General features: G+C 43.6%; 2 protein-coding genes across 4 annotated transcripts in view; both read right to left on the bottom strand.

Annotated features, from left to right (window-relative positions):
• tle5 (TLE family member 5, transcriptional modulator) overlaps positions 1 to 11,135 on the bottom strand; it is a 36,000-nt gene extending 24,865 nt beyond the window's left edge. Inside the window, exon 1 of one of the 2 annotated variants that reach the window (XM_084010797.1) lies at positions 10,242 to 11,135. In XM_084010797.1, coding sequence (XP_083866923.1) covers positions 10,242 to 10,268 — 27 coding nt within the window. In that variant the 5' untranslated portion in view covers positions 10,269 to 11,135. The remainder of the gene's footprint in view (positions 1 to 10,241) is intronic. The other variant, XM_084010796.1, reaches the window with a different exon arrangement.
• Positions 11,136 to 12,528: 1,393 nt separating this feature from the next.
• Positions 12,529 to 24,181, bottom strand: part of LOC311014811 (guanine nucleotide-binding protein subunit alpha-11) — a 41,670-nt gene continuing 30,017 nt past the window's right edge. Inside the window, exons 4-7 of one of the 2 annotated variants that reach the window (XM_084011637.1) lie at positions 24,027 to 24,155; positions 20,359 to 20,488; positions 18,135 to 18,288; positions 12,529 to 17,224 (exon numbers count right to left, since the gene is read on the bottom strand). In XM_084011637.1, coding sequence (XP_083867763.1) covers positions 17,034 to 17,224; positions 18,135 to 18,288; positions 20,359 to 20,488; positions 24,027 to 24,155 — 604 coding nt within the window. In that variant the 3' untranslated portion in view covers positions 12,529 to 17,033. Of the gene's footprint in view, positions 17,225 to 18,134; positions 18,289 to 20,358; positions 20,489 to 23,386; positions 23,516 to 24,026; positions 24,156 to 24,181 lie in introns of both variants that reach the window. The other variant, XM_084011636.1, reaches the window with a different exon arrangement.

Here is a 24,181-nt window from a genome sequence, read left to right as displayed (position 1 = left end):
TGTTTGTGCAAGAGAAAGGCTAATGCATGTGTGTACGTGTGTGTGTGTGTGCACTCTTTTGTTTAGCCTAGACAGTGTGAATGTGACAGAGAAAGATGTGTGTGTGTGTGAGCCTTAACATTAAATAGGTGAGTGTGTGTGTGTGTGTGTGTGTGTGTGTGTGTGGGGTGTGATAAGCCTCTATGTATGATTCTTGACTGCCAGAGGAACAAATATTCACTGCCATGAATCATACACAAGGATAAGGCAGCCCACACACACACACACACACACACACACACACAACTCAGGGAGAGCACATGCAAAATTTGCATAGTGCACACATGCACACACACACAAGCATGGTGAACACACACACACGTGCACACGCACAGCACCTAAATGTAGGACAATCTCTAATTTGATTCTGCCCTGCTCCTTTGAGACGTAATTAAAGCATTAAAAAGCTTTGTGCGCTGGTGAGGCAATTGAGACAGTCTTCAGCGAATAAATGGGATTCATCGTTTCAGGAAATTGCTGCCCCACCCCCATCCCCCCACCCACCAACCCAAAGCCCACTCATCCCCCACCCCCCACCACCACCACCCACCCTTCCTGGCCTCATCATCTGGTCCAATCCATGTGAAATCTACTGTGAAACATAATGTCTGTTTTAAATAAGAATCAGGCTAAGGCTGTTTCTGCTCCATAGATCAGTTGACAAAGGCGATGGGAAGAGACGGAGATTACAGTGGTGAGGGGGGGGGGGGGGGGGGGGGGCTCAGCTTCAAACACAGACTACACTACAGTGATTAGACACACCAACAATCCATGAATACAGTACATACATCCAGTGGAGTATTTGGACACACAAGCAGGGGACGCACACGGTTACAATACACACAGAAAATAACAGCAGGATACGCTGGAAAACATCCTCCTCAGGATAAATCCTGCCTGAGGGTAGCGGCAGTGTGGGGATTGTATTTCCTGGAGCGCTGCCTGACTGTTTACATCTCAGTTGGAGTGTGTGTGTGTGTGTGTGTGTGTGTGTGTGTGTGTGTGTGTGTTGGGGGCAGGGACGGGGCCCTTGGCATTGTAATCACTCAGTAATGACTGGATGTTATCTCTCTCCCACTTTTAAATGAATGCAGAAGATCTACACTGATGAACAGTTGGCCTATTTCTCAACGCCAGGCTGTCCGTTTGCTCCATAGCAACAGGCCCAACATGGACGCCATTTGAGCCGACCACCTCCTCTGTCCATCTCAGAAACACAGAAACATTATGATTCAAAAGGCAAAGCAATGACCGAGAGGAAGGGAAAGTATTTCTGTTGAAAACAAAATCATCATTTGCCTTTTTGAGTATTAGAAATGATAAAAGGGGTGAGCTAAAGCCTACTTCATGCAGTTTGTGTGGTTTCCTAACATGCTTTTGTGAAAAGCGCTGAAAGCAGTTACAGAAAATGGTGTTTGGATGAAGTGCATTATTGCAGTACATTCAGAGCAATTGTACACAATTCTTCAATTCACAGATATTCCCATTTCCTCTAAAATAAGCGTCTGCGTGTAGCATTCACCCTGCTGAAGGGGTTAATTAAGTCCAGATCTGTGTATGGGTGAATACAACACGTGGGGTATGTGTTTAACATGTGGGCAAGCCTCTCAGCAAAAATCCATCATGACATGATTCAGCCAGCCAGACGTTGAGGGCTTAAGCCTTCTGCTAATACACCAGCACCAAACAAGATCACATCCTCCATCTAAGAATAGCTCCAACCAAACAATTCCATCTAAATATCCCAGATTAGTGTTTGGACTAAAGCGTATGTGCCCAGTGATCTGAGAGAAGGACAGGGCTAACTGGCCCTTATCCAAGCTCTCCCCAGCCAACTCCGTCTGGGCCAACTGCGCCTTGCTATGTTAGCTGCTCAGTGTGTGTGTGTTTAGTGTACATGTGTGTGTGTGTGTGTGTGAGGAGGCTGAGGAATAGGATTGTGTCTTCAGCCGCTCTGGACAGGGGCTTTAGGAGCGCAGGGAGAGCCTAATCCTGTTTGGGCCAGGAATTTGATTTTGATTATTATCTCTCACGAACCAAGCCAAGGCTTACCCCCATTTCTGCAGCGTTATCCCCAAAACACACACACACACACACACACACACCTCCCCCTTACAGCCCAGCAGATTTGACCTCGTTAAGACGCTTTAAAGGGGATTATTCTACTTTTATCACTTCGAGTGAAGTGCCCTCGCAAACATAGGCTTGGCATGGCTCGGCCTTCACCCCCCCCCCACTCTGCGGAACGGTCTTGACCCCCTGTGCACGGCCAGCCAAGCGTGCAGTCCAAACACACACAAACATAAGACGCTAAAGGCACACTGAACTGCAAACACCCAGATGCACAAAAATGTAGTCGACTTTATCCACAAACACACACATAGAGCCGTGTACACAAACATAGCAGAAACAAGGTGGGGGCAGGCATAATGTAACACACACACACACACACACACACACAGGAAAATACTGCCGAGATTGCAAAGTCAAGGGAAATGTGCAATTTGTCAAGAGTGGGGAAAGTGGTGAGGCCGACAGGGCTGTGGGTTTGGAGACCATGGCTGAGATTAAAGCCAGCCTCGCAGAAGGGGGGCTTTAAGATTACACCCAGTACGGTTGTGCAGATGATTGATGCCTGCTTGTAAAAACCAAGGTTATTACTTACAACAGCCGGCGAAGGAGGGAAGACATGGAGGCAGGAAAGCGAGATTAGTCCCAAAGTTCACACCAAATAAGTGGACAATGAAAGCATAAAACTGGAGTGCCGGCATGTGGCTGACACCAGGGAACTTGTGTTTCATCTGCCCAACTGTGGCGCCCACACTAAAGGCCTAGTTTAAATGGGTAGCGCTTTTTTTCCCCTCTCGACTTAATATTCAGTATGAGGCCCAATTTAATCTATTATGCTACATTATATTGAAATTTCAGCATGTTTTTAGGCCACATTCACAAAGACAAACAGGTTCCTCACTCGTTTCAACGACACCAGTGCATCGCCAGTGTGTTTGAGGCTTTTTTGTGCCTGTCAGACGGTTGAATGGTGTCTGAAGCCCCCTCCCTGCACACCAATCCTACGTTGGATAGTGGGCGTAGGTGCCCGACACTTTTTGAAACTGACAACCTAACGAGCAAGTCCACTTCCCGCAGCAATCAGCCAGGAGTGCAGCGGTGAGCAAGTAAGGATTTGAACATCTCTCTCGTATTCTTTAATTCTTTACACGAGTACTTCTGTCACTTTTTGCATATACAAGCGAGTGCAGTTACAGTTATCCCCGTATTTGAATGATTATTGCATCCAACCCCTCACTATGACAGGAGGATTTTCACGCCTCATACAATTCTGGTCCGGATACCCCCTCACACGGCTAACATTTCATTAGCCCGATTGCCACAGTTGACAGGGTGTCACGTTGCAAGTTTCAAGCGTGATGAAAAAGGATGGGACTCGTTGCCGTCAGGACTAGCGGGGCACCGACCTCACTGCAGGGTGGTGATGATACCTGCCAACATGTATTCTGAATGCACCACCATAGAAACCAGCCTCGATCTCCTCCCCCTGAACGAGGCAGGCTTTTATCGGCCTGCTGAAGAGATCTTGGGTGAAGATGAGGCGACATATTGTGCCAGCCCGGGTCTTCCTGCTCTCAGGCACAAAAAACATCAGCTAATTCTCTTGTCTGAACTGGTGCAGTGCCTTGCGTTTTGGCAGGTCTAGGGGCCCTGGTCGAGGCGGGCCAATCCGGCAGCCCCCCGCCGAGCCGCTTTGTTCCAGCCCATCGCACCGCTCTGCTCCGAGGAAGGGCTGCTCCACCCACCACCTCCCTCCCTCCCTCCCTCCTTCCCACCTCCCACACACTCCTCATAGGGAGCCACTGCTGAATACTGATGCAGCCGTTCCACCCCCCACCCCCCCATCATCTTCACTCCCACACAAAAAATAACCACACACACACACACACACACACTCACACACCATTAATTACCATTCTACTTCTTTCTCTTCACACAACATCCTTCAGTAATGCACGGACGCACACACACACACACGCTCACACACACACACACACACACACTATGTGCACTCATATACCGCCCATGCGTTCATGAATGCCACCGAAACACACCGATCTTTGCAGAAATAGCTCCTGCGGATTTGAGCTAAACCAAAAACATGGTGCGACTCAGTACGGTTGACATCTGTTTTTACTTTATATTTCCCGTTCTTTCGGCTGAATTTCTGCTGTACTTTAAGGCAAGGTGGCCCAGACAAAGAGGACCAGATACAACTTGCATATCTGATTGTCATCAATGTTAAAGAGTTGTTTCTAATGACATGCTAGTATTCATTTTCAACAAAGTTCTTGGTTATTTCATACAGGATGTTTTGATCTCATGACAGCAATAAACCACATACTAAGCGGTCTTGTATTCCCTTGGCCTTGTCTGTACCCTATAAATATACCACAGCTTGTTTATGTGGTCTTTTAATCCGTAAATTAAATCGACTTTGTAGATTTTTTTTTTTTAAAGAGTCTATAAAAATTCTCCTCAGTTATTTCTGTCCAACACAATAAATAACCACAAGGTGAAAGTTGTGCAATGATTGGCCCAGCTGGAAGTGCATCATTCAGGGAGTGTTGACATGTTTTCTGTCGCCTTGATTCAGTATTCCCATCAAGCCAGAGGCTGCTCTGGTGCAGGAGAGTGTGTGTGCGTGTTTGTTTTGCTTAAGCTGTATTCACACTAATGTGAACACATCTACAGCTGTATAATAAAGGGGCACCGAGCACACACCTTTAAAAAACGCTCTCCAAAGAGGAGTAGGAAGTCGTAGACGACCGCTTGACGGACTTTCATAAAGCTGCTGGATGCATAAAAACCTGGAGGAGCAGTGTCATGTTTTGAAATGAGAATAGGTGCGTACCACCTTAAAAGTTAGCCCACCTTAATGCAGCCTAAGCCAAAGTTGGCACTAACTTTCACTACCACTTTAATCAGCAGGTGGCAAGAAAGACGCAGCTCAGCATGAGGCGTTGTAGCATTTATGCTGTAGCCTAAACGGTACACACTGCTACGTTCACAGCCGTAAGATGACTGCTAACTCCCCTCCCTCTCTCATCCGCATACTAACGCTATGCACACAGCGGGCATCCGCACATCAGTGGGCCGAACTGAAATTATATTTCTCGCCGTTGAATAAAAATCATGTAACAACTTACTTTTCAACAACTTTTGTAGCTGGAGGACGACTAAATCCAAAATACCCCAAAGACGCCTTGTAAATGTATCCCCACCCCTCGTAGACGCCATCTTTCATCTTGTGAATTAGTATGCACACACGATTCTTTAGATATGAGGAAAACGTTGGTATTCCGAACAGCCTTAGCTTTTCTCCACTGTCAATATGCCTTCCAATTCCTGCATTATGTTACTGGCTTGCTAGATTGCTTGAATGACAAGCACATTGTGTACGCAACGTCCTGTGTCAGTGCAAAAAAAAACCGCCATTTTCCGATAGAGCCTTCATGTTTTAACAAGTCGCCAGTGAGCTTTCCAACCATTATTTCTATGTTTCTTATTATATCTATGTAAAAATAAATTTAAAGAAAAATAAGCATCCTGCAATTTGTAATACACTAGCAGAAACCCTGCTAGCGAACCTATGACGGTATGCCCGCCCCTGATGGCTTTAAACAGGTTTTAAGTGCATACCTGGGGTGCACCTTGTGTTTTTTGGGGGTTAAGATGTCCATCTGGGGGCGTTTGTTGTATCTCTCTCTCACTCACGTTTCCTGTCTACCTAAGATTTAAAAATAAACGTCTTCTGCATAAAGAGGTATAAGTCAGCGTGTTGAGGAAGTGTATTCAAATGTATCTGTTCTACTTGAGTCCAAGTCAGTGTGTGCACGTTGAAGACGAGGTGGGCTGCACCGGTGTACACCCCTCCCTTCCCACCCACCCCAAAGCATTTTGACAATCATCCACTGTGGCCCTTCACAAACATCAACATCACCTGTGACCCATGGCCTCAACTCGACCACTCAACAGCAGGGCCTCCTGCGGGGTGGGGGGTTTTGGGGGGGGGCTCCGCGGGGCTCCGTTTGTCATGCTAATCAGCTGGCCTAACCTTAACGACCCAGACATCTGCTGGCCTGCGTGTGTCAAGCCCCACATTCAATTTGTTCCCCAGATACAAAAAGCAGATAAGACCCTTGAGGCCGGTAAGAATGTGTGTGTGTGTGTGTGTGTGTGTGTGTGTGTGTGTGTGTCCTTGCTGTTGATGGGTGAAAGGGAAAAATCCTTTTATATTTCTATGCATATACTAGAGCAATAATTACCAGCAGAGAAGAGAGCTAAAGTGTATGTTCGTGTGTTAGCTGCTGTGCTCATGCTTTCTTGTGTGTGTGTGTGTGTGTGTGTGTGTGCACGCTTCAATGTCTAATACCCCCCCGCCAACAAACACACACACACAGCCAGGCTTGTTGCTCACACACACACGTGCGCACACACACACACACACACACACATAATAACACGTGTGTGTGTGTGTGTGTGTGTGTGCAGCAGAGCGACAGCGAAGGGGTGGGGGGAGTTTGTTTAATGGGCGAGACAGGGGACCATGGGGATTAAGCTCCCCCCAGCTGGAGGCTTTAGAGGAAAGGCTGGGGGCTGTCCTGTTAATTCAAGTGGGCTTAATAATGCCTGCGCACCCTCTGCCCCTGACCCTCCCACCACTACATCAGATCTGGGAGGAAACGCATGATAAAGGGAGACAAGCAGGAGGAGGAGGAGGGAGTGTGTCTGTGTGTACAACCTGTGGCCATCTCTACAGTGGAGCATGGGCTCAGGGGACTCCAGAGATTTTTCGCCTCCATATTACTTGCGCCGCTCTCCGGCTTTGGCGCCGGGCCTCGCTGTTGCTCCACTTTCACGCCACAGCCAGCTTTGTTGAAGCTGCATTAGGATTAATCAACACCCAAACAATATGGCAAACGCTATCAACTGGGTCAGGCACTGTGCCGCTATCAAATAAGGCTGCTTCATATTAAACCGATGAGCTGTGGCCTTAACCTGTGGCAGTGAATTAAAACGCACCCATTGGCTTAAAAGACGTGTATCCTTCTCAAAAACGTGCTTATTGTTTATGGTTTCTAGATATATTATCAATATTCCAATGTTGCTGTTTTTACTAAAACAAAGCTCTTCTATTAGACCAGACTATAACAAACAAAATGTCAGGCTGTGGAAGATGGCGGTGAACTCGTAACGAGCATCTTTGGAAAGAAAGCAGCAAGCATCCAAACGGGACTCGACACCCTCTCTTCTTTCTACATGAAGCAGCCACAAGGCCATTTCACATACACTTTATACGACCAAAATTGCCTAAGTGGCTCAGCAAAGGCAACACCTTCTATGATTTACACAGGAAACGCCTTAACATTATTTTAATGCAGTGTGACCACACATCACCACCGCCGCCGCCATCACAGCTTCCTCTCCCGACGCCTTAAATTGGACGCTTCACACACGAGAAGATCCTTGATTGCGCATATCCAACGCTCCGGTTCACATATGGACCTTCAACACTTATGTTACTAAAGAGAGAACAAAGGGAAATGGAGGGAAAGGAGATTCGGTGCTGACTGAGTCAGTTTGAAAGATCCATCATCTGTCATTATGAGGCGGTGCTGTTATTCTCTCATCCTCCAGCCTCCTTATCTTTGACACTCATATCTATATGAGTGTCACACATTCTCCCCATCCTCGGGCCGCTGTGACAGCGGCAGCAGCTGAGGAGGAAGAGGATTTGAAAGGGAAGACGTGTGTGTGTCTGTGTACTGTATATTTATTTTTAAAGTAGAGTGTAGGGGTGTGTGTGTGGGGGTGGGGGGGAACAGTACACAGGTGTATTTGTGGAGTTGTTGCAGCAGGTGAAGACTAAAGCAGCTGCAGGACGAGGGAAGAGACGTCCTAAATTCCCCATTTTTAATCCTGTGTGTTGGGTCTTAATACACCAATCAAGCAGCAGAAGGGCACTCAGCTGGATTAGAAAAATGACCTCCTATCAGACAGACAGCCAAGCAGGAGCAGAGTGGCACAGCTGCTCTCACCTTGGATAAGGTGACTGGGTTCTCACCCCATCGGGAGGTGACGGCTTCACCGCTTCACCCACAGGAAGGTGGGTGGTGAAAAGTGGCATCTCATCCCAGTAATCCCCCCGATATTAAATATGCTGGGAAGTATTATCCGAGGGGAATTATGAATGGGAATCCTTACTTTTAACAAATCTGAACAGCCTTTGACTCTAGCTTGAGGATATGACAAATAAATGGCGGCCATACTGAAAGGTTTCCTCTGAAGGAAAGACAAATCGCACAACTTCACCTCTACCTCTACCTCTGTGGGTGTGTCAACTTTACTTGCAAGAAAGCGATGACTCTTGGTATCTGTAATCAAAAGAGGGATTCCACAAACTAGTAATAGCAGTAGTCCAGCTGTTTTTTTTAGATTCATAAAGCTTCTTCATAACTTGTGTAAAATAGAAGATGCAAAGAACACAACTACTGAAAACGGAAAGTGAAAAAGATCTCTTGCTGTTCAAACCACGTTAAATGGACACAAAATGGAGTCCCTGACCTGTATGTTTGCCCTTTTTAATCTAAAAAGGAGGTGTGAGATTTGATTTAAAATATATGCACCGATATTTGATTGAGGATATGTTGAAAGAGAACAAAAGCACAAAGGGTAGATTCTTTGATTTGCAGTCTTGAATTGTTCAAATGAAAAAAAAAAAAAAAAAAAATCTTCAGATCATCAGTTTCAGAACAAGTTTAACTCGGTGGGACACACGGCTTATACAGGATTTCACTCATCTGACAAGCCAGGCCAGAGGTTTCCGACATCCACACACATCCTGCTCCCTGGTCTGGGAACACACATCAGCTCTTGGCTCTCACCACAATCAGCCTGCCACACACACACACACACACACACACACACACACACACACACACACACACACACACACACACACACACACACACACACACACACACACACACACACACACACACACACACACACACACACACACACACACATACGGACTGCCAAAGGGCAAACCCATTCATGTCATAAAAGACAGTCAGGTTCTAGATTCAGCAAACAACAAAACAACTCTTCCGCTTCCGAGCAGTAAAAAGGCCGACGAGATGTTGCCAGGGAGAAACGGAGGGCACGGTCCCTGGCAACGTCACCGCCTTCGTCTTGCATGTTGTGTTTCCCGGCGCTGGGCTGACACAAATGCCTTTTTGTTAAGATTTGCCCTTGCCAGGGCAAAGTGAAATGGCAGCCAAGACTAGGAGGTGGAAATACAGGTAAGTCACCATATTTGGGTTTCAGGCAGGTTTCTTGTTGCACCACAAGGTGCCAATGTAATTGGCTTGTATTATTCAAGTCTGGGGCCCAATCAGAAACCTAAATTCTTTAATTTGGCACCAGCAGTGCAGACAACTGGACCTCTCTACAGTGACGAGCTGTCACTTACCATACATGTTTGACCAATGGGCTGATAGACCTAAACACTGATAAATACATGCCCTGGACTTAGTTTCCGTTACCATGGAAACTTGAGAATTTGGGGGAACAGAAGAGACGTGGGTCATAAAACACCCACCTGCACATAATAGAGCATCGTGGTTTTATGGAGTCGTTCAGTAAACATATGATGCCAGTGGTGACATCACTTTTATTTTTATTCTAAACAGAAAATACAGCCAAAAACCATTAAAAAAAAGAAGAGATATGTCTGGTTCTGGCATGTTGGGGGAACACAGCCAAGTGAAATACACTGACACACTGGTTGTGAAATAGGACAGCATTCATTAAAGTTGTTTGATTTGGAGGATGCCATCGTGTAGAGAAAAAAAAAAAAGTTTAACAGTTTCATTCCCGAATACAAGAAGGATTAAATCCCCCAACAACACCATCTTCTGCAGAACTTACCAGAACTAAACCACTGCAGTTAGAAAATACATTACAGTGTGTTTTTTAAATGTATATTTAAATTACATGCTGCAAAAAAAAAAAAAACAAGTTGGATGCATGATTTCCCTACATAACTAACCTGCCTGCAAAAATCAGTTGCTCACTGTAGAGCGAGAAAAAAATCCTGAAGAAATGTGAAATTAAAAACCACTTACTGAGTGTCTTGATTGTGGAAACATCATGTCAATTCCTTGTGTGTTGCTCTCCTTCCCAAACACGGATCAACGGAGTGTCCTGTGTTTATATTTTTCCTGGCGTTGGTCCCTTTGTCCAAAGCTAGCCCAGCCTTACAGGGAGCTGTCCAGCGTTAGCAGGATGACTAGCTAACGGTAGCTAGCGACCCCCCCAACCCCTCCGAAGAAGAAGGAAAAAATCAAGCCGAATACAAGTGATGCACTTTGCCTTTTCGTGAGGTGAAAGAGTCGGTGTGTTGTCTGGAACATTCAGCTGTTAGCCGTCCCGACTCCCCGTATTTACTGTGTCCGTGAACAGGGAAACACCACCAGCGTCGCTTCCTCGCTAAAGCTAGCTAATTCTTCAAAAAGCTGTCAGTCAAAAATGATCCATAGCAGTTGCGATCCTTCCGCCTCAACGCACCAGCGAGCTCAACGCGTAAATAAAAAAATAAAAAAACGTTACGCACACGGTGGTGTTTGGATTTTTTTTTTTAAGCTAGCAAGCGGAGCTTTAATGGTTTCTTCCTTCACGGCTTTCGGTTCGTCGCTTCGGCCAGCTGCGACTAAAAAAAAAAAAAAAGTAAAAAGGAGGGAGGGTGAAAAAAACGGTCTAATTCTCAGAAATAACAAAATGTCTGCGTTCGTTTTTTTTTTTTTTTTTTTTTTTTTTTTTAGTTGAATCCCGTGGTTTCGTCCAACGGCTACGAATAAGTCGCGCGAGCGCAAAAAGAGAAGCCGCGTAGTCGCTCAGAACCGCAACTTCGATTTGAAACGATGGTTGGAGTTAAAACTCTGAACGTTTGTCCGAGGAGTCGCTGGAGAAACAGAGCGGATTTTTTTTTTGTCAGCGGCGGCGACGCTAGAAAGTCAGTCCGTTCCTGGAGCTGCTGGTGGGAAGAGCCGAACGCCCCACACAGACACACAGCGGCTAGATGAGCGGGGAGCGCCGCGGTGCCGCGCGCAGATCTACACGCCGCGGATCTAGCTCTACGGCCGGCTGATGCCTGGGCCACCAGCGCCTCGTGTGGCCGGGACACGGTATTACAGGCACCGGAGGGGGTGACGTGTGCAGGCCGGGTCAAGCCACTACAGTAATACTGATAATACAAATCATAGACTTTATACCTGCATTACAGTAATACCAACATTAACATTATTATATTGTACATTTTCACTGTTTTTGGCTCTATTTTTTTCTGTACTGAGACCCCCCCCCCCCCTCACACACCTTGTCAGTGACATATATATTTATATTTGCAGTTTTATTACCCATCATTATGGGCTTCTGGGTCTTCTCTATGAGAATGTTAAATACCTTATCCCTGATACTTTATTAAAGATCAGGCTTAAAGGTGTACGATTGGGAGCATTTCTTTTACTTCTCATCATGGCGACAGCTGAGTCAGCGGGTCGCAGCTAACAGTGGGTGGGTGCTGTGCTCCCGTGATGACACTGTTGGTCAGGATGGCATCATCAGCTGTAGCTCTAGCGAGCCGTTGCAGCACACTCCCATGCACCAAAAGCATGCGTCTGTCCCGGCTATGTCGACAAATCAAGGAGCAGAGCCCCCACAGGAGAGCGACTACACCCTCTGCTCGGGTAGACTTTACTCCACTATATCTTTACACAGCAAATAGTTGTTTGCTGCTATATTAACGCTCTTAACCCCGTATATATTGCACCTTTAAAAACATGCAATTCTGTTGAATGTGTGAAGTTTGCATGACGATCCCCTTTGTTTGGAGCTCTGCTGGTTGCTTTGAAAACTCATCTCAAAATGCCCTTTAAAAAGAGAACATTTGCATCTTGTGAAGAAATTAACTTTTTTTCTGGTAATTTGTTTTCCATCAGCGATGACAGCCTAATTGATTAATTTACAAGCAGGTGGAGTTCAGTGTCTTTCAGGGACTAGACCGTCACAACATCAGCTGCTTCAGGGAAGCAAACCATGCATTTTGTTTTAGTCCACTAGTGTTTATTACAACTGCCAAATAACATTTTTCAAAAGCATGCTCTAGTCCCCTTCTAGATGTTAAGTACTACCTTTCAAAGAGCCATTTATTTCATCATGATGGCATCATTTTTTATTTCTTTAAATATAATTTTGGTGCATTTTCTGTTGTGTGATAATTATCTTTATTTGAACATACCGAAATGTCAAGTATACACGATTTATAGCAGTGGACATAAAAAGTGTTATGGTCCTTTAATTGCAGTATGGAAGAAAACAATTTGTCACTCAAGGAAAGGTACAAGGATGCAATGAGAGAGTATAGGAACATATTTTATTCCAATTTAAAACATTTAAAGGAGAAGGCTATGAAAATCATTTTCATGTTTGAATGAGGTTCAGGCAACAGTGGTTGAAATGAAACATATAAAAGAGAAATATGGCTAAAATACTGTAAATCAATAACCATTAGGACCCCTTTTCATCGGGGTGTTGCATGAATACAGTATCTCACCCACCCACTCCCTCCCCAACCTGACAAACACATGCAATTAAAATGACATTTATCTTAAAAACAGCAGTTCATCATTAATCTTAAATATAGAATAAAATTGTCCTTTTTTTTTTTTTTAGTTAATTAATCACATACTTAGTGTTTATTTGTTTTAAAAACTGGACCATGAAATTCACAGGCCCTCTGATTTTTCACAACATTGGCACTTGTTAAGAGTCTGGCTTTACAAAGAAAGGGGATTGGCACACTCATTGTACATAATTTACATTTGGTATACTTAAAAAAAAAAAAAAATCAAACAAAAATACATTACTTTCAATTTGTACACCACTACACAAAGTTTATTTGAACTCTTTTAAAAAAGTCTGTCATCTTAAGTGGTCCTAAATACACGTGTTAAGGTGTGTCAACCTTACAAAAGGAACAAAATAAAAGATGCAAAGAGAGCTTTTTAATATCACTGTATGTCCATCCCTCTATTCAGAATGGAACTCAAGCATAAGCGATAGCCATCAAACGTGTACACATACATACACACACACACGCGCACACACACACACACCTCAGAGTATCAACGAGCGCTTGAACGGACATCTAAGTTGCATGGATGCAGGCCCATCGCAGTGGTGCAGTTTCAGTGCTTTCGACCCAGGGAAAGAACACGCGGTCCAATCAAGTAAGAGAAGGAAAAACAAAAAGGAAAAAGGAAGAGAGCGGAGAACGGCAGACATGTAAACACACAGCATATTCATTCATTCACTCGCAATAATAACCACCGACATATTATAATGGCCATTTCAGTACCTTCACTTGGCAAGTCTTTCAATAAATACATTAATACTGAGGCTTAACACACAAGCTTCATCTGGAGGGGTTGGGACGCTATATTGTAGACGTGGATGAACAAAACGAGTCACTTTTCCTATCTTTTCTGTGGCTGATTGATTTCGTTTGGCACAGTGTTTTTGTACTGGATTGTCGTACAAACCCTCCCCACAATGCTGTCTATGAGGAATAAAGAAAATACAGCACAAAAGGAAAGGAAATGACGCAGCTCTGCTGTTGGTTCTGACTGTTTCTGTGTTGGTCCTGCGGCTGAGCGGCTAAACCAGACGCGACACGCGGCGCACAGAGTCAGCATGCGGAAACCACAACGGTTTTAAAGTGTACGACATCATGCCAGCGTCGGTCTGTAGTGGTCACCTTCATTTGTGTTTATCGTTCTCAGTCCATTTGCTGCGCAGCATCTCATTTACAAGACAATAAAGTGTAAAAAAAACAAAACAAGAAAACACCTCGTATACACTTTAAGGTGGGAAGCCACATGTCAGGAGAATGGAGTGAGCTTCCTGAAAGCCAAGCTGAGGATTTGAAAAAAGCAAAACACACACACAGACATCGCCGTTTTTTCCCCAGCGGTGAAGCAGAACACACTATTTTCCAAGCTTTACAGTCTTTCTGTTAATCATCCATATATTAAAATACATAAGCTCTTTAATTTTTTTTTCAAAACTGAAAAGTGTGCTGAATTATGACACCCACAATATTTCACTTCCGTCGGCTGCGTGGAATAGCATCGCCCTAAATACACGAGATAAACGGGTCAAGAAAAGGCCTTTAATTGTTGGCTGAAGCACCGAAGATTAACCCACTACCAATACATGCTGGAAAAACACGAGATACCAGCCGAAACAACGCGACTCGTCCAAGTCAGAACTTTTGCAACATCTCCGATATTGTTTCCACTCATAGAAAATGATGGCACTTAGCATAAATATACACGTCCCTTCTTCAATAAGTGTCTCAGGATGCACAGTCTAAAGATAAAGTCTTTGTCGACGCAGTGTACACGGTTGCACTAGTGATGTGAAGATTACTCACATCCAAGGCTAAGCAATACACATGGTGAGTGAATTCCTCAAAAGCTCAGATCGTACTGCTTTTCTGTAGAAAATGAGAATTTAAATGTCTTTTTTTTTTAAATCTCTTCTCCCAGCTCTTTAAATGTGCACAAAAAGGTAAAAAAATGTCCCCTTTTCTGACTCCAACAAAGCCAAAAGCCAAACATGGAAACACCACCGATGAGAAGATAAGCCAACGCGTAACCACATAGTGGGGAGAATATTAGAAAGCCAAGAAGATCATGAGTGTAAGAGGATGATTAGTTTAGCGACAGCCAGGACACTAAAAAAATGTGCTATTGCACCATGGGTAACCCCACTTCTTCTGACGTTAGCAACTCTCCTCCTCGAAAAAGGCAAAACGATGGTGACAGAGAGCCAAACAGCCACCAGCCTCCCCTCAGGAATGTCATGTAGGCATCTACGGACTGCTGCACTTCCCCCTCGCTGAACCTGCGTCCATCGACCTCAACGACCCCTCCCCTCGCTCGTTAATTAATTGCACCTTTTTCCTCTATTCCATCCATAGAGTAATTTCATTTCTACCAAAGCTGCTAGTAGTAGCCCTTGTGATGAAAAAGTTATGAAAACTTACCTGAATTACATTGTGAAGACAAAAAATAGCCATCTATCAACGTTCAGCTCAATGGAATATTTAAACAACTACCAGGCAAAGAGACACGATATGGGATTGGTACCAACAGCCAACTTTAAAAATTACAAAAACAAATTGCAAGCATCCTTGGAACAGTTAATATTCAAACCACTAAGTTTTTTGTCGGTTTTCATTTTCCTATTTGCATAAAGCACAAACCCAACATGGAAAGTGTTTATTTTTTTCCTCCAATGTCAAGCATTTAAAAACAGATCTGCAACAACTAAATATATGAAGTATCGTTAGAAAGATAGAACACTTGTCCATAAAAGAGTTTTGATATTTCACAGCAGTATAAAATCTCCTCCTCTCTCCTCGGCTGGAAAAAACTTTGAGCTGAATCTAGGGAGGAAGTCTCAATTTACTGTATCAACAATACGTATATCTGATAAGTTAGACATACAAAAAAAAGAACCATTTACTCTCTTGCTATGTATTACAGGTTAGCAACCGAATTATATGGCAAACTGAAGTTGATTACGGAGAGAAGCCATATGGAGAATCAAGACCAAGTAACGGGCAGCGCAAAAACTTTATCTACAACCGACTATTGCACTGTACTAATCTGGTATCATCGTTATTATTGGAAGATTATTCTCACCATCGAAAGGGAACAAAGAAAAGAAATCACAGCACGAATACACGTGTGATTCAGACGACAGTCGACATGAAAAAAATGCCACACAAAAATGAGTTGTTATGCCATCAACATCTGAACCATCCCCTTAATTATTTAAGCACTTCATTTGGGCAATACCAAGTGTTCCAAACAAGTTGTGTTAGTACCTGAACCACTGGAGGGATGAACAGGATACTGGCGACGCGTTTCTCTTTACAGAAACAAAAAGTGGGCGGTTTTAATCATCAGTTGATATACGGTCGGAAATACCGGTAGTGTTGTCACTTTAAAACAAAGGGCAGTGTAAAATAGAGTAGTTATCTTCAGTTTCATTTTAAATCGGAGAACAATAGCAATAATGATATAACCAACGAGTTAATATAGCTGAACATATTTAGAGTCTACAGAGAACGTGTAATCCTCTCTGTCTCGCCCTCACTCAGTGTGAGCAGCGTGAAAACTATATTTACATTCAACTTCAAGAGCTTCTGTGCTCTGATTTGGGGGCAGGGTTAAAAAAAGAAAGAAAGAAATCAAATACACAATTCAAGATCCAGGGGAACTAAGTACCTCACTGCACCCCAGCGCTGCCTGATAATATATTCCTATCATCATAATTAGTTACCCTTTGAAGAGGAGCAGAGTCCAGGGTCCGCAGCCCCGGTCTCCTGCCCTCCTGCTGTAGTGTGTAGCATGCATGGGTTAAATAAGAAGAAGGGGAGAGAGCCCTTTGTCCAAAAAACGCTTAGTCTACCCAGAGAAGGCCCTCTACCCACCTCGAACACACAAGCACTGGTGAAAATGTAGTGTTAAGAAGAAAAACAAAGGGAGCCCGAACGAGGGCCATGAGGAGCAGACCAAAACCCCAGGAGAGAGGGGGGGGGAACCGGAGGGAGTCTATTTGTGTTTGTACAAGAGGAGCAATCATTAACCGTTCTGAATAAATGGGCAAACCAGCAACAAGGAGCTGAGTGGACAGCTGGGACAGAACATGGATCGTGTTGGTCTTGTACTTTTTAAGCATTTGTATATGTGTGTGTGTGTCTGTGTGTGTGTGTGTGTCTGTGGGGGTCAAGCTCTCTTTCCCTCCCTCTCCCTCTCTCTCTCTCCCCTCTCTTTCCGTTTCTCTTTTCAAACCAGGTTGTATTCTTTGAGGTTGAGCTGCAGGATGGTGTCTTTGACGGCGGCGAAGACGAAGCGGATGTTCTCCGTGTCGGTGGCGCACGTGAAATGGGAGTAGATGATCTTGTCACTGTCTGGGTTCAAGTCCACGAACATCTTCAAGATGAACTCCCGACCCGCTTGGGCGTCCCGTTGGGGGCCTGGGGAGGAGATCGCACCGTCAGTCGAAGCCGATATGTAGTTATCATTTAACTGATCCCTTCTCCAAGTCTTTTTTACTGCCATGTTCAGTTTGCATTGTAGTACCGCAAGACAACCAGAGGGTGTCACTGCACTACCACAAATCAAAGTGAAAGGTTTCTGCCGGTGTGTAAATAATGATACCGACACTTTAGGGATCGAGCCACTTCCTGTCAGGATTGGAAGCAGCCATTGGGTGTTGATAATGACACAAACAATCAGTAATTGTCTAAAAGTACACTGAAAATAAAACAGCCCAACATCAGCTAACAGCACAGGCGTACACTACAGAACCACGCAGGGGTAGACAGACATATCAAATGTATGTTTTTTATAAATTATTGTTTTTAAAGGTCAACATTATAACAATAGTTGAGTGGAGCAGGGAAAAGCTGATCGATTTAATTTGGTTAACGGATCGTTACGAGGCTGGATTATTGGTAAATTAGTTAAAGTAACAGTTGAATGATTTAGTTTTCTCCCTTTATAGTATGGTGGATAAACAGCCAATAGTGTTATAAGAGTTATAAGTTCAAGAGATAACTTTTATTACTTTTGAATAAACAGAAAATATGCCTGCTTGCCACAAAGTCAGCTGTTCCCCGGGACTGCAAAGGTTCAGACCATATTTTCTAACCACTATCAACAAAGAGAATAATGCCATGAAGGTTTTTTGGAATTTTTGCTTTCTGAAAAACTTTTTTTTAATGTAGTCTGTATTAAAAAAGGTAATTCAAAGTGTGTCTCCAAATTTGAGCACTTGAAAGTAATAATGTTATTGAGAGTTAATAAAATGCATGTTGATTATGCGTATGGAGCCTCTATGTAAAGGCGTAAGTATAAGTGCAGGAAAAAGGAAAGTTAAATCACCATCAAACTCTGGGAAGTAGTCAACCAGGTGAGAATACATGATCTTCTCCTCCAGCAGGTCCTTCTTGTTGAGGAAGAGGATGACGGAGGAGTTTTGGAACCATGGATATGTGATGATGGTCCTGAACAGAGCTTTACTCTCCTCCATACGATTCTAACGAGAGAGGAAGAGAGGAGGAAAAGAAGCATGAGGTTATGATGCATTCAGAGACTTCTGAAATTCAGCTCAATTCTCACTCTACACTGTGAACGCTGTTAACAAATATTACAAGTTACACATTTGATTTTCAGGATCATCTCCAACCGTTTTTGGGTTAACATTCAATTTGCAGGCCCAACACTGAATAGACTTGGAGTGGATCAGCGCTAATGTCAATGCCAAGAGAACCAAATCATTTCCAAATCAATAAACTCTGTTGCCTTTGCTTTTTGGTGAAAGGGTTAAGGGTCTATGGAGTTATAACTATTCAGTCAGGAACAAAAATACTACTAAAAAATACTACTAAACGCAGCCAAATGACTGTCAAACCGTACTTTCCTTCCTCTCTGATCTGAACTCCTTGCCAGCATCACTCTCTCCATTTAGACTTGGCGAGTCATAATATGACCGCGTCATGCTCCGACTAGTCTGAAGTCTCGGTCCCGAGCCTGTCAACACGTCAGGATAATGTCTGCAGACTGTGATGCGTACACCGGCCTGCCATGTCTCAGCAGTCAACCATCTAGAAACAGAGCTCAGTAATGGCCTCAAAATGGTCCAGTGGTTCTACCACCTGTGACATTTTACAAGCAGTAAAAACAAACTAGTCATGCACCAATCTGACTGAGTATCACCAAACACCGATACAATAGGAGTGTTTAATTAATAAGCTGTATGCATCACTGTGTGGACTTCACTTCAACATTGCTTTTCTAACTTTTTAAAACAATAAGTTAAAGTCCCAGTCGGCGGATAGAGGGCACTCTGTCAGATTTTGAATGTTTCCAACTCTCAGGCTCCTCCCCCACGACCACCGAGCTCCTCCCCCTCTACTTCCTGCCACCTTTGAAACGCGGGTCCGATGTTGACTCTGGTTTTATCACGGGCACCGTCGCCATCTTTCTTTTTTTCCTTCTTTTCCACCGGTGTTTTCTTTTCCTTGGTTGTTTTGGACCTCCTCGTTTCGGTTTTTAACGAGGAATTGGAAGCTTGTTGCTACTTCCCTCCGCCTCCCCCCTGTGATAGTGGAACGACCCGAGGGGGGAGGGGCTCTGTGTGTGCATGAACACAGCCCTGCGTGCTGATTGGACAATATGATCCGGGCGCTGTCGATCTTTGCAAAACATCAACAGGCTCTACGTGCACGTAGAGGCACGCTTCTTTTTCTAAAACCGGATGATTTATGTTGTTCTATCGGATCATAGTATCGGCTTCGGTGAATATGTAGTGAGTCAAAGTTGGCAGCCGAGTCTGGATTATGAAACGCATTTGTCATATGACCAGGTCAGAGAAAGGGTTTGTTGTCAGCAGAGGAGCAGAGGGCATGCAGGGGCTGATCACATTAGCTTCATTAGCAATTATTCAATCTGAACTCCTGGGATGGAGCCAACAACATGGTACAGACTAAATATCCGTACGGTAAAGAGACAGAAGACTATTGTGAGAGAGTAACTAGCCGTGAACACACTGAAGTATTACCGCTGTAGGAAGCTGATAAACATCTGCTTATCAACATCCTGCTGAAGAACACCATCATTAATGTGAGATGTGTTTCTGGCCACCTCAATGCAAGTCCAATATACGCTCTCCTTTTATCCCTTTGGTTGACGACACACTCCTGAGAGAAATGACTACTTACTTTCTAAAATGCTCCATTTTATCACCTTAAAAAGTTCACATGGCGAACCCATTTTCATATCCAGCACATACATGTTATTCATTTGGAGTCATCTTTCTAGAACATTGCACATAGTCAACTGATCCATGGTCAACATAAAAACGTTGAGTGGTGCAGCTTTAGCTGTCAACGTGTCCATGTGAACTATATTTCATTTCCCCATGAATGTGAATGTTTGCAATTTCAGTTTGAATATCCGAGATGTAAGTTATTCAACAGGCTGTTTACAAAGCTGAATTTAAAACGGGTGAAAACTTGCAAATGGTCTTGTGATGGCATGTTAAAATATGCCACGACTCAAAACCTCATAAATATAGTGAGATATATCTTCTGCATTGCTGCCTCACCTCGTTGTCCGACTCCACCAGGACCTGGTCGTACTCGCTGAGCGCCACCAGAAACATGATGGAGGTGACGTTCTCAAAGCAGTGGATCCACTTCCTCCTCTCTGACCTCTGACCCCCCACGTCCACCATCCTGATTGGAACATGATGAGATGAGATGGAGGGCCACCAAACAGGGGGGCAGAAGAAAAAAAAAAAAAGACAATTAGCTCTAAATCTATCACATTATTTCAAATGTTTAACCTCTCTTGAACCCCAAAGAAGAAAAGCCAAAGTTCACTTTAAAACAGTGCAAAGAGGCATTCGTCTTGTAAAATGTCCCCTACATCTTTCATCCTCACTCAGTTTTGTATCCAGTGGTGGCCAATCTATATATTTCTATATAATAAAGACTATATAACTATATATAAGGCCAGATAATTTACTTTTATTAATATGTAAAGAGCGTAGTTCAAGAGAAACACCCCTTTTGCACTGAGAACATAAACAGAAGAAACGTGAACAGATAATCATGCAGCGTGAATCACAGAGGAAAGAGCAAAACTTCTCTAGGTGGACCGAAAATAACTACCAGCAAGCATGTGTGTGTGTGTGTGTGTGTGTGTGTGTGTGAGAGAGAGAGAGAGTCCTTTCGGTGTTAAATGTGAAGAGTATGAGAGAAGCAACAGATAGAGGTCAGAGGAGGAGGAAAAAGGAGTGGTTGAAAGAAAAACGGAATATCAAAGAATAGTGGAATCAACTATCAGGCGATGTAGAATGTGATTAAGTGAAACATGAGCTTGTAAGACTATATATGTGGATTTTAATTCTGAGATAGAAGGCATTGATGGACTAAACTGGTGTTAATGTTGAGTTCAATATCTCAGAGCGAAGCGCTAATGCTGCTAGATAAGAATGGAAGAGGCAGAAAGGTCCAAACTCAGATCGTTTGATCCGTCCATATACTATTATTAATTAAACTCTGGCTGTACTCATCAGTCAAGTCAGTTCAAGCCTCTATTTCAGAGAGTTTCACCCAATCCCGTATATCATTCAAAAGCTAGACAGGGAAACGTTGATCACACATGACAAAGGTGAACTCCGTCAGCGAGTGTGCCAGAAGGAGGGGGGGGCATTGATAAATGGAGTCCTCAAGAAGAGCCAGCCTTAAAATAAAAACTCCTTCACATCAGACGACCTTCTTCTTTTTTTCCCCCCCCTCTTGCAAGGATGAGTGACCTACTTAGTACGATAAGCTCTCCTACGCTGAATAGGCCAAGTGAAATTACATTTGCTGTGACTTCAAAAGCCAATTAAAAGGAGAAGGAAACAAGCCTAATGGAGATGTGTCTATGAAAGGCTTCCTTGTTGTGGCCACGGCCCGTCAACTGCAAGCAGAGGCAGTATAATACCACATGTGCTCGTTACTATGGATGAGTTGGAGCCCGAGGAACTTCTTATCCTGCATCAAGTATCTTCACATGTTTAATTACAGGACTACGACAACTCACTCTCTTCCAATAAAAAAAAAAACGACACTTCACATTCGCTCCCGTTTCATATTTGTATTTTCGGTCCCTCGACACAAAATTGATGTCATTGAGAGCGTGTAGTGATTCACCATCAACAGCACAGCCGAGTAGAGCAGAGCCTATCGGCTGGCTGCAGCGGGGTTGCTGGGAACCTCTTCAGCACAACCTCATTGCAAGCGGAGTTATTTCTAGCTTTGCCAAGCGTAGGAGGGGGCTGACATGATGGCTTCCTATCGATTCACACTCTTCTGTAATCGCTCTGGTTCCCTGGGTCCAACTCTATCTTCTCATCTTCTCTTTTTTATTTATTTATTTGCAAGGAGGATGGAGGGAAGCTGCTCTACGTGTTGGTGGCATGTCCTAAGATTGTCTCTGTGCCAAATTCTGCAGGCTATGTGTCTGGACGATACAGAAAAACTATTATGTAAAAATATTGCTTTTATGAGCCTTAGTTTCTAAACATGCAAATTTCACTTCAGCATGGTAATGAAGCAATTTTACTGTGGCAAATTAGAGACATCTGTGTACAGATATATGCAAACATGTATGTTTTCACTATCATTAAGGAAAGTGGAACATTGCTTTAAGCAAACCCCATCTTAGATACTATTTCATTGTTCTGCAATAGCCATTCAAAGCATTTTCATTCAGTAATTACCTCTCTTATCTAATAGGTTTTATGGTTAGTCTGTTTCTTTAGCTTTCTTGCTTCGTACGACAGATTCACATGAAATGCATGTAAACCAGCATCATTCCGTCTTACTGTTCACTCTCTGTGTCAAAGCTTTATTAGGTTATTGGAAATGCAAAGAGAAAAGCTAACTGCTGCTTTCTACATAAAGTTAAACTGGCAAAACATGTTGTGGCTAATAGGGATAATTCATAAAAATACATTTAGAAATGCAGGGCTTCAAGCAGCGTTTCCTGTAGTACAAAAACTGTGAGTCAAATCTGATGAAGTCTTGCCTATCTTTGATTGAATGTCAATATTGTTTTGTTTTGTTTTTCTGAGGTTGCTGTATTTATCTAAAAATGTTGATCATCCTATGGTGATTCTGCTCCGATGGTTCTGGATATTAAGGGATTTATTCATGGACACTAAAGGAGATTGATGGAAAGTTATTTTCATGATTTATTAAGATTATTATTAATAGGCTGATAATGATACCTAAATAGGCTATATAGTATGATTTATTGGAAGAAACCAAGCAATTACATGTGAAATTAGATATTAAACACCCCCATATAGCTGGAATGGAATGATCTTTTGTTTCCTTTGTCTTTCCTTCGACTGAGAGGAAGCTCTAAGTAGACTCCTGAGATTGAATTGTTAAAAAGTCATCCCTACTACAATCTCTGATGGATATATTATATATACGGACATATTCAGACAAAATGGAGAAAAAGAACACAGTTGTTGGTGACATATAAGCATGTTGACGCAGACTTAAGATGGCCTTTTGTAACACGATTACGGTACAGAAGTGGGGTTAGTCAAAGTAGTGTTGTTCTTCTTCTACCTGAAAATGATGCTTTGCAAGTCGAAAGGGTATTCTATGATCCCAGTGGTTGGGATTCGAACCCTAAGCACGTCCTGTTGGGTTGGTAGATAGTACGGTTCAGCAATACGATCCAGATCACTTAGATAGCTAGACACAGGAAGGACAACAAGAGAGAGAGGGAGGAAAGTGAAGCATAACAGCAGATACAGCACACCACCTCCCAAAGCAAGGGGATCAGTTCAGATATGACCACAGAAAAACCAAGAGTTATGAGGGCATTAGGTGACATTTATCTTACTCTACCCCCAGAAATTCAGCTTCATCCTTGATGGCAGCTCCCAAAGACAAAATATTCTTCAACTTTATCACCTGCGCCCCCCCTCACAGTGCTCACTGAGAAGGTTTAGGGAAGGAGGAACTTTAAACGTGACTCCAAAAAGTTGATTTAGCACTCAAAAGGCCATTCTTTAATTACAAATCACTGCCAGATTTGACAGGAGGGTTGTGGTTCTTGACGCCTGTCTTTGAGAGTGTGCCATCAGGGATGTGTTAAAGTGCTGAGACCTGTTCGGCGGCATCGACCGTTTCTAACTGGCTGACCAGCTGTCGAGCAGCGAGCCAACCAGCGGCTTCATCAGGCAGCACTTGACACCAGTACCTGAAGATAATATTCTCCAGGTCAAATGGGTACTCAATGATGCCGGTGGTAGGCACTCGAACCCGCAGCACGTCCTGCTGAGTGGGCATATACCCCGCTGTTGCTATTCGCTCTAACTCGTTAAGGTAGCTGTGAAAGGGGAGGGAACATATGAC

The sequence above is a fragment of the Eutrigla gurnardus genome, assembly GCF_963514095.1.
Source record: "Eutrigla gurnardus genome assembly, chromosome: 6".
NCBI classification, from domain to species: domain Eukaryota; kingdom Metazoa; phylum Chordata; class Actinopteri; order Perciformes; family Triglidae; genus Eutrigla; species Eutrigla gurnardus.
The sequence above is the reverse complement of the archived record's forward strand: the minus strand, read 5'-3'. Positions and strand labels throughout refer to the sequence as shown.